Genomic DNA, 11,451 nt, shown 5'->3' on the forward strand with positions numbered 1-11,451 from the left:
ATCCCACTCCTGGTGTGTAGCTATTACAGATAGTTTTGCGATAACTTGAAATGTCAGTTTACTTTTTACCTCACATTATTCAAATGGTTAAGGGGCGGAGTCTAGCGCCCCTTAATTATTATAATTTAGAAGTGTAAAACACAAAAACAAACACAAAGAAACCCCCAAATAATAATAATAATACATTTTAAAAAACACACTCTACACATTTTAATTACAGTTAAATATAACGTCAGACATATGGTTAAGGACCACAGATATAATTAGACTGAAAACCTACTGTCGCCACTCCAGCAAAGGATATTATAAATGCACCGTCTTGCCCGTTCATCCATTAAAATATATATATATATATATATATTTTTTTTAATACCGTTAAACGTGTTCAAACGATAAGGTGTGTATAACAACCACCTGTCTTAAGTGGACACTTGCCTTTTGTTGCAGATACTGATGGCCACTAAATAATTAAGACTGTCTACTGATTTTCTCCTCCCCCCCCCCCCCCCCCCCATCTTTTATAAGTTCAATCCTGTTATTAAGTTCTATAACGGTTGTGAGTGGGACGGGGCACTACTTAAAAAACTATTAGAAGAGAGAGAGAGAGAGAGAGAGAGAGAGAGAGAGAGAGAGAGAGAGAGAGAGAGAGAGAGAGAGAGAGAGAGAGAGAGATAGATTGTTATGTCGGACACCTAACATCCGTATATTTAAAATGTACTGTCATTAAACAAACATTCCTTCCCTTTGCAACATGTACGTACAAACATTCCTTCCCTTTGCAACATGTACGTACATGTTACTAACAACGATACCAGTATTGATTTTGTAAAATCTACCGAAGAGTTCCGACTGAGCATCGTCATGAAAGCTGCCCTGTCACGGAAACAACAAAGTACTCCGAAGTAGACCGACCGCTATTTCGTGGCGTTATCTACAGGCATTCACTCTGACGTACTGCACTCCCGAGTGTTTGAAATGTGAGTTATGACACCACCAATCTGGGTCACCGATATTTCGCGGTTATTTATATCCGCCACCGAGAACAGCGATTTCTTTTCTAGTTACTGTACGCAGTGATCAGCTGACCGTACTCCGAGTAACTGGCACTCGTGTAGCGGTTGTGCGCGTGCAAGCACCGTTTCGGTTCCGCTGAGGCGAGAGGGAATATGCACATTGTGTTCGAGTTTTTAGTACTACTGGTCAGACTGGTATACGTGTGTTTAGAGGCCGTCGTTCTAGCCTTTCTCCCGGCCAGTGTACGAGGGAAAGATGTAGCCGGCGAAACCGTGCTGATTACAGGGGCAGGTAGATTTTAATTTATTGTAATGTTAAACTTTTAGCATTGGAGCGATAGGTACTAAGGAAATATATAGATGAATGAATGAATGAACTAAGGAAATATATAGATAAATGAATGAATGAATGAACTAAGGAAATATATAGATGAATTAATAAATGAATGAATGAATGAACTAAGGACATGTATAGATAAATGAATGAATGAATGAATGAATACATTTAAATAAATGAATACATAAATAAATTTAATTAAATAGTACACAAATTATAAATAAATACACAAATAAATTTTAAATAAATAAACAAATAAATAAATACGTAGGCCTACCGGTATGAGACATTAAGAATCATTAAACAGATAAAGAATAAATAAATAAATACTGTAGTATTTATTTATTTATTTATTTAATATAATAAGTGATCATTGGAGAAATATAGTTATGTTTTATTTTATTTGTACTGTAGTATTTATTTATTTATTTATTTAATATAATAAGTGATCATTGGAGAAATATAGTTATGTTTTATTTTATTTGTTATTTATTTATTTATTTATATATTAAATGTAATACAAACTACATTTATTGAATTACATTACGTGATAATACAAATGAACGCATAAATAAGCATATTTAAATAATGATATGTTTAATCAAATCCTCAAGTTTACTGAAACAATTTGAAACTTAATTTCGTTGCTAGGAAGTGGAATTGGTAGATTATTGGCCAAGAAATTTGCCCAGCTTGGATGCCGCATGGTATTATGGGATATCAACAAAGAGTCAAACGAGGAGACCGGCGCGATGTTGAAGAAGTACGGTTCCACGGTGCGGACGTACAGAGTGGATCTCTCCAACCTGGAGGAGATTTACCACACAGCAGACATGGTACGGCGGCGTACGTTACAGTATTATGCCAAAAGTATCCATGATTGACGTTATGTTTGTTTTATTATTTATTTATTTATTTAATTTTTGTTTTCTTTTTAATTTTTAATTTTTGTTTTAATTCTTCTTTATTTTATTTTATTTTTGTTTATTTTATTTTATTATTATTATTATTATTATTATATATATATATATATTTTTTTTTTTTTGGGGGGGGGATGTGTGTGCGTGTCAGTGTGTGTATATGTATATCTGTGTGTGTCTGTGTGTATGTATGTCTCTCTGTGTGTGTATTTATGTCTGTGGTGTGTGTCTGTGTGTATTTGTCTGTGGTGTTTGTGTGTGTGTGTATGCGTGTATGTATGTGTATTTATGTCTGTGGTGTGTGTTTGTGTGTGTGTGCTGTTTTTTCTCTTTATTTTATTTTATTTTTGTTTTTTATTTTAGTTTATTATTATTATTATTATTATTTATTGTTTATTTTATTATTATAAAAATTTTTTTGGGGGGGAGATGTGTGTGTGTGTGTGTGTCAGTGTGTGTATATGTATGTCTGTGTGTATGTATGTCTCTCTGTGTGCGTATTTATGTCTGTGTGGTGTGTGCCTGTGTGTATTTGTCTGTGGTGTTTGTGTGTGTGTGTATGTGTGCATGTGTGTGTGTGTGCGTGTATGTATGTGTATTTATGTCTGTGTGGTGTGTGTTTGTGTGTGTGTGCTGTTTTTTCTCATCTTTTTTATCTTTGTAATATTTGAACAATGGCCTACTAGTCATTGAAGAGCTTAGATAAACTTCCAGGCAGGACAGCATATACCATGATCGTCTATATAATGTGAAGGGGTATCGGTTTTCTTTTTGTAGTGTTAGTCACTAACCTGTAAGTTTAAAAATGAAGTACTTGAAAATGATCAGACTAAACAGGTCCGTACCCTGATCAAAATCCTGGGGGGGGGGGGGGGGGGGCACTTGCACTACTTTTTATAAACCAATGAAACACTATACAAATTAAACTCTGAGATGTGTATGCTATTTTCTGGAGTGAAAAAAGAAGAAAAAAGTGAGATTCGAGGGGGGGGGGGGGGGCACTGCCCCCTTCCCCCTGGAAGGTACGGCCCTGTAGGCTTACTGTAGCCTTATCATCACCAATAAACAGATCAGGGGCGGGACTAGGACATTTGGGGAAGGCCAAGGGAAAAAAGGGCACATGAACTAACTCTTGAAAAGGGAAATCCAATTTAAAAAAAAAAAAAACCCAATAAAGAAAAATAAAGCTGACGCTATGATATATTTAGGGTGGGGAAGGGTCCCCTGGTCCTCCCTCCCCCGAACCCGTCTCTGACTCGGCTACAATTGTCTACTCCGCAGGTGAAGGAAGAGCTGGGCCAGGTGGACATCCTGGTGAATAACGCGGGAATCGTCACGGGCAAGAAGTTCATGCAGTGTCCGGACAGCCTGGTGCAGAAAACCATGGAGGTCAACTGTATGGCGCACTTTTGGGTTCGTACTGCTTTTATCGAGGAGCACCTGTCTCAAATGCGACGGGTCGTACCCATTTTTTATATTTACCTTTATACCACCAAAGCCGGTTTAAGGATCCGCGGGGCCTGCAGCACAAATAACAGATTGGTCCCCCTTCTCAGGATATATATTTTGCAACCCCCACGGGAAGAGGGGGAGGGGATGGCATGGGGAAAATACATGCAGGGCACAATATTTCACGCGAACCGCCATTCTGTTCTCGTGTCGGTTACGCAAAGTTAAATTTACGCGAACCGCAAACTGGTTACGTCATGGCCTGTAAACGTTCAGAAATTAAAACTTGCAAACTTCACGATTACAGGACGTTTACTCACGCAGACATACTACTGGTATTTCGACAAGTGTTTTCTAAAGGCTGAATTTTAGATACTTGATGCGCAGCAAATCAGTAAACAACGTTATATTTCAACAGTTGTAATTTGCAACCAGTTAAAGTAAATGCTCAGTATAGAGTCGAGCCAAAAGTTTTGAAGAAATGTGCTCAGACCGCTGGGGACGGCTAAATTATCTGCTGTTATTTAATCTCTAAAGGAATATATGTAGACATAATATTGGATTGGCTATAATTTTGCACATGTTAAAAACAGTTTTAACGTAAACAGGAATCCCAAAGTGTCACAAATGTTTTAAAATACTAACATCGCATTATGAGCTTTAAAACACCCAAACATTTGGCACGTATCTGTAGTATAGAAGTACCATCGATAAAGTGAAAGTAGCATAGACACCGCAAAACGCAAAAAGGAATCCCTCGAAATATTATGTATATATTTCAAAGGCGTAGCGCCCATTACGCACAGTACGCATGTGCGTAATGCAAAAACAAAATCCGGGAATAGGTCGAGGCTGTCTGTAATTGTTCTATAAAATATCCTCTTAAAATTGACTCGAAAAAAAGATTTAAAAAAAAAAAAAAAAAAGCCTCCGAAAAGGCTCCGATTGCATCTACAGACGTCCTGAGTTTTAAACTTTTCACCGTGGAAGGCCCCCCGAATATCCCCGCGTAATGCTAAGAAAATGTCTGGCTACGCCCCTGTATTTTATTTCAGTACTGTAGCTGATATTCAGTTCTTTTATAATATTGTTAACTTTAGCAAGCATTAAAGACATTTCTTTTTTGTCAAATGTTTTCTTTTGTATTTGTTTTAACTTTGTTTCAGCTAAAAACTATGTATTTAAAATATAATTTCAACGTAATTTTGAGGTAACCGAACAATTGGTTACCTAGGTAAAAACCACGTGAACCGACTTCCGGTTCCCTCAGATTTCGAAATATTTTCCCCTGACATGTACACATCACCGTGGGACCCCCATAAGCGCGGGGACCATAGCACGTTTTACATGTGCTACTAGGATAAACCGGCTCTGTATACCACCAGTGTTGTACGACTAGTATATGAAAGATCGTATATATACTGTTCTGTAAACAGCCTCTAAACTGCAAAGGTCTATAAACTGACATGTGAAGCTGTTTCCACAGACATGGATCTCTAAACTGACTTGTTACACAGTGACACGTGGTTAAGAATATCTTGGTTCACATCAAAGTGATAGGTCCCATTAGAACGTAAAGTGGAACGTAAAACTTTCACGTCACATGATGACATCATCAATTGGCGCACTACTATACAACCTTACTGAAACGTCAAACAGTGATGCAAATTAAAATCGATTATGGGTAATAAATAGGGTATTAAACTCGCTATCATTTCGTGACAATATTGATAATTATTTCACTTGGGACATAAACATGTGACGGCATTGCATCTTGGTGCAATTTCAGTATTTATGACTTATGGAAATCTGTGAATGATTAAAAACATAAATAATAAAGCACCTATATACGCCAATACAAAAGCATAGTGAATAAATTAAACGCGCAAGTAAATGAGTTTGATTGTTATTAAGTGAAACCATACTGAATATATCCTAAAATATAGAAAAAAATATTTCAATTGTGTACGTTTGTAGAAAATGTGGTTTAGCATTTTAAAAAAGAAAGACTGACCTTAGATCTAGATGTCGACGTTTAGCTGTTACTATTATTAGCTCTGGGATATTCCAGATGTGATCACATGGGGTTGAAGTGGGACGCAGTTCACACTTCCAAATATTGCTTTCTTATTTTTAATTTATTATTTATTATATATAAATATGAGTTATTATGGTGTTAAATGTGTGTAAATAAATGATAAATAAATTATTTACTGACGTAATACGCATGCAGGCCACACCAAAAATCGGACCCCCACCCACTTTGTCAAATTTTATTTTTTTAATTATTATTATTATTTATTTATTTATTTATATTATTATTAATTAATTAATTAATTAATTTATTTATTTGTTATTATTTTATTATTATAAATATTAATTTTTTTATTATTTTCTGTTTCTAGAAAAACAAATTAAATTAAATTAATCATCCACAATATTCAACACTAAATTACCCTGAAAACTCGCCTCTAGTTAGTCATTAGGCCTAAATGTTCGATACACTATACTAGTTAATTACAAAACGAACCCCTTTGACACTTACTGGCGATGCCCAAGACAAGTACAAACAAAACAGGAGCATAGGCTGGGGGAGGGGGGTCATCTGATACCCCTGTCAGCAGAGGCTAAAATACTGTTTTAAAGTTCATTATATTAGGCTATACAGGTGTCCAGGGAAATTATATTTGCTTGCATAAGTTTAAATTATTCGTTATGCTTTTGTATTCACGTGTATATACATGTTTTATTATTTACATTTTTAATTATTAACACACTTCCACCAACTTTGATATGAATCTACATTCTTTAAATGAGGTTGAATTATCCGACATACTGGTTTTGCTTTCAGAAAATGTACTAAGAAGGTCATAAATACTGAAAATGCAACGAGATGCAATGCCTTCTAATGTTATTATTGTGCACGTTTCATTCCCTTAATGGCGGACCAATCACGTGATTCTAAACATGGCCGCGCACAGTACTTTAACGTCACTGGCCAATAAACCCGTCTATAAACTGACATGACGCAATTCCCACAGACAAAGATTTATAAACTGACATATGACGCTATTTCCTCATACAAAGATCTATAAACTGACATGACGCAATTTCCACAGACAAAGATTTATAAACTAACGTATGACGCTATTTCCTCATACAAAGATCTATAAACTGACATATGACGCTATAACCACACACAATGATCTATAAACTGACATATGACGCTATTTCCACATACAAATATCTATAAACTGACACATGACGCTATTTCCACATACAAAGATCTATAAAATAACATGACGCTATTTCCACATACAAAGATCTATAAAAACACATGACGCTATTTCCACACACAAAGATCTATAAACTAACATATAACGCTATTTCCATAAACAAAGATCTATAAACTAACATGACGCTATTTCCACATACAAAGATCTATAAACTGACATGACGCTATTTCCACATACAAAGATCTGTAAACTAACAGGACGCTATTTCCACATACAAAGATCTATAAACTGACATATGACGCTATTCCACACTCAAAGATCTGTAAATTGACATATGACGCTATTTCCACACACAAAGATCTATAAACTGACATATGACGCTATTTCCAAATACAAAGATCTGTAAACTGACATATGACGCTATTTCCACACTCAAACATCTACAAACTGACACACCAATCTGTTTCTCCAGACAGTGAAGGCGTTCATGCCGGCGATGATGGAGCACAATCACGGCCACATCGTCAACATCGCCAGCTCGGCGGGGCTGATCGGCATCACGGGCTTGGCCGATTACTGCGCCAGTAAGTTCGCGGCGGTCGGCTTTGACGAATCGTTGAGATTCGAACTGCTGGACCTCGGCAAGGATGGCGTCCACACCACAGTTGTCTGCCCTTACTTGATCAGCACCGGCATGTTTGAGGGCTGCAAGTCGTTGTAAGTAGACGTCATTTTGAATTTCTCCCTTTTCTGTCAGCAGCTTCGTTCTTCATTAAAAACAAAAAATCGAAATGAATTATTTTAACGAGAGCGTCTAGGCTAGATGTGTGCGATGCGTCCGTCTGCAAAACGCGTGCGGCCAGATGGAATGAAATAGTCGTACATAATATATGGTTTATTTTCCCCAAAACGAAAGTCGCAGACGCACCCAGTTTATATGAACTATTTATAGCATGTGTTTTATCTGGACGTTTTTGTCTGTTGATTTACTATAAATTCATTCATCAATTCACATTCCCAGTCTGGAGCTCGTCGCGGTAAGACGTGTTTGTGCACACTGCACGTGCTTTCGCGGCTCGACTTGGGGATCCTTCACTTTTGTTGTTTTTGTCAGCGAAGTGAAGTTTTCTACTGGGATGTAGCGAGATTCCTTGCCTCCACGTCATTTCTCCGTCTGACTATGTTGACTTGTTTTTTTCGTGTCTCGTATCACGGCCATTCTGCAGAACGCCACGGTTGTTCGCGTTTAGTCTCTACATGTCCGAGCCTGTCCTAGCAGCACTGGAAAATTGAGAGCCCCACACTAAGAAGAAATAGGAAGCGGGGTCGGCCCCTACTACTCTTTTCTAGACTTTACTTTGTTTTATTGTGATACCAACTCGTATCCTCCGGAGTCCGGCCCGTCCGCACCACTATATCAACCCATGACGACAAGAGTATACCCTAGTCTGATTCTCTCTCTCTCGTTCAGACGGATCCGGCTTCTCAAGATCTGTATTTCAGCACAGCACTACACTTTCAACGTCTATTTACTGTCAATCTAGGGGTTTTCTTGACGGGATGCAACCCATCTCGTTCCTACAAGCTGTGTACCCTAACGGCCTTAACGAGGCCACTCACGTGGACATATAGATCGGACTTTAAACTTTTAGACCTTCGTTCAAAAGTTTATGTCGAAATTACTTTCCTTTTTTAATATTATTAAATAGTCCGATCCTCTCTTCTTTCTCTTATTTATTTTTGGACTGTCCTTCTAAAATGCTCCAAATTATATAAATATTCGACCGAGCAGTCAATTCTTTTTATTTTTGGCTTGTAACTTTTTTTTCTTTTAAATTCTGTTCACTTTTTTACTAATTGCTATTTTCAAAATTCTGCCCATTTTCAACTCTACCCCCCCCCCCCCCCCCCCCCCATCCCAAGTCAGGCCACCGATCTGATCTAATTTCTTTTTGACCACCCGATCTAATCTAGCGACCAAATTTAATGAGTAGAATTTTCTTTATTAATTATATTAGAGATGCGCATCAAAATGTTAAAGGCCCACTATTTAATTTTTGGATGTAAATTTCAAAATTGTCCGCTTAATTTTTTTCTGTCCCGGGACAAGCCCCTGGCTATCCAGAGACAGGCCCCGGGACGGACATGCTCGAAACTCTAGTGGTATATGAGCATGTAAAAATTATTCGCACTCGCACTCATCAATTCATCCATCCATCCACCCATTCAGTCAATCAATCAACAATTCACACACACACACACACACACACACACACACACACACACACACACACACTTTGTTTAGGAGATTGGTTATTAGATTATATACAGGAATTTACTGTGATTTTTTGTTTATCTTCTCTTTTTTGTTTTGTCTTTAGCAAATACATGTAATTAGTTTTCCCAAAATTTCGCCAAATCTCACGATGCGTCCTGCTCTCTCTCCCCCCCCCCCCCCCCCCCCCGCGCGCGCTCAACCCCGTCCGTCTGGTACACTCGTTTCGTTTTTTGTTGTTGCAGCATTTTGTAAAATGTTTTTATACCCCCATCCCAATGATAGAAAACATTGTTTTGGAGGTCCCAAAATGCACTACAGAACACCATGTATTAAAAATTACAATTTTACCGTTTCTTCTCGTTGTGTCTAGTTTCCCCTGGCTGTTGCCGCCGTCGGACCCCGAGGACGTGGCGGACCGGATCATCGACGCCATTCTGTGTAACGCACACATCGTCTTCATTCCGCGAGTCTTGCACGTCTTACTCGTCATTAAAGGGTAGGTTCGTTTCGTTAAACATCGGCACTTTCCGTAAGGTAGCGCAGATCTATTTGGCGGGGGCCCCGTAGTAGGTGGATGGATGGAGGAGGGAGATGGTTAGAGAGAGGGAAAGGGAGATAGGGCGACATACAGAGAGAGAGAGAGAGAGAGAGAGAGAGAGAGAGAGAGAGAGAGAGAGAGAGAGAGAGAGAGAGAGAGAGAGAGAGAGAGAGAGAGAGAGAGAGAGAGAGAGAGAGTGAGAGAGAGTAACTGGAATTCTAGTCATGGCTGAACTTTCAGGGTGTTTAATTGGGTTATTGATAGTGCTATTACACGGAACGAACTGACCACGCTCGGACAACCAATGTAATGCTATATTCTGTGTAGTGATTGCAAGCATACGTCACTGAATACTAGTAACCAACGTATTAGCTTGTCGTTAATGAAAGTCTTGTTCTATTTCCAGACTTTTACCAACGAAAGGAATTCGCCTAGTGTGTCAGTTTTTGAAAGTGAATCGACACATGGACAGTTTCATAGGACGACAGACAACAGAACCTCAGAAGTAATCTCCCCTTGACTCTGTCGTCTACAGAGTTAGGACTTTGGATACGTCGGGTGCGGATCCACAGAGGCGCCGAGGTGTGCGCACGCCTCCTTTTTTTTTCTTCGCAGACGTCAAAACAATAAAAGCCTGTTCGAACACCTCTTACCATGTTTGGTACCACCCTTTCGCGAACCCCTGGATCCGTGTCTGCACACCCCTTTCCTCGATTTGTGTGTGTGAGTAAGAGAGAAAATGAACCCGGTGAATGTAAGTGTTGAAAAAATTTGGGGGAAATATTTTCATGTCAGTGTTTGAATATTATTCTTTTATCTAGTTTCATATCCAGGCAGTGTTTGAAACGGAATTATTTTCGGAAGTGTTGGGTGTGTACGTTTAGCATCGACAAAGACTGGGACTGGGAACTATTTTCTCGTGCCCCTATCCACAGAGGTTCAGGCACGCCCACTACGGATTTAGCCTCTGACTTCGCCAGTGACTAACTCCGGAGCAGGAGGGGGGGGGGGGGGGGGGGGGGGGTAAGTTTGAAGTGGGCGGAATTTGGAAGAAAGCCATTTAGTACGGTCAACGCGAGCGCGGACCAAATAGCAGACACTTCATAAAGCTTGAAGTACACCGAGTGGGAGCCGTGCTCTGATTGGCTGAATTTCGATTCCTCGGTGAAGCCTGTTTTTTACCTAAGTCTATGAAGAGTAACTGCATACCAAAACATGTCTGGACTCTAAAATTTAACCCAAAGTAGGTAAGACTGCTCAGCCAAAAGGTTTTAAGGTGATTTTGAGCAATTGAACGGGCGCCAAAATAAAATGCGTTAGACTACTTATAAAAAAATAAACATAAAAATGTTGAACTGCTTCCAAAACGTTTAAAGTCTAACTAGCCCAAAAAGAGGTTAGTACTCACGGAGGTGAAGGAGGTTGGCAAAGGGGAGGACGTCACGGTGAGCCGATGAAGTTGGAGGCGTCTAAATGCGGGATGCCCGGCCGGTAAGTGGATCCTGCTATCGACTTGGCTAATGCTCGATATTCTTTCCCGGCTACGATTTTGATGATTCGATGGAGGGTCGGGTTATCCATTTCTGGGAGTAGCAGTGCTTGATTGTAGCTCCCACTCCGGCGTACGGTGAGACAGATTCCATGGCCATCCCGCATTGTGACGCTGTGGACGCAGAAGTC

At 39.1% G+C, this 11,451-nt stretch overlaps 1 protein-coding gene across 1 annotated transcript; it reads left to right on the top strand.

The window, feature by feature from the left end:
* The first annotated feature begins 1,017 nt into the window (after positions 1-1,017).
* LOC121377350 (epidermal retinol dehydrogenase 2-like) lies at positions 1,018-10,423 on the top strand. Its single transcript, XM_041505305.1, has 6 exons — positions 1,018-1,305; positions 2,002-2,186; positions 3,552-3,683; positions 7,428-7,672; positions 9,604-9,729; positions 10,178-10,423. Exons 1-6 carry the CDS (start codon positions 1,167-1,169, stop codon positions 10,278-10,280), a joined length of 930 nt encoding a protein of 309 aa, XP_041361239.1. The 5' UTR covers positions 1,018-1,166; the 3' UTR covers positions 10,281-10,423.
* The last annotated feature ends 1,028 nt before the right edge of the window (positions 10,424-11,451 follow it).

Source organism: Gigantopelta aegis, chromosome 7 (assembly GCF_016097555.1).
Source record: "Gigantopelta aegis isolate Gae_Host chromosome 7, Gae_host_genome, whole genome shotgun sequence".
Taxonomy (NCBI): domain Eukaryota; kingdom Metazoa; phylum Mollusca; class Gastropoda; order Neomphalida; family Peltospiridae; genus Gigantopelta; species Gigantopelta aegis.

Coding starts and splice junctions, on each gene's coding strand:
- LOC121377350 (XM_041505305.1), top strand. CDS start 1,167: ATGCACATTGTGTTCGAGTTTTTAGTACTACTGGTCAGACTGGTATAC. Junction 2,187..3,551: donor TTTACCACACAGCAGACATG/GTACGGCGGCGT, acceptor TCTACTCCGCAG/GTGAAGGAAGAGCTGGGCCA. Junction 3,684..7,427: donor ACTGTATGGCGCACTTTTGG/GTTCGTACTGCT, acceptor CTGTTTCTCCAG/ACAGTGAAGGCGTTCATGCC.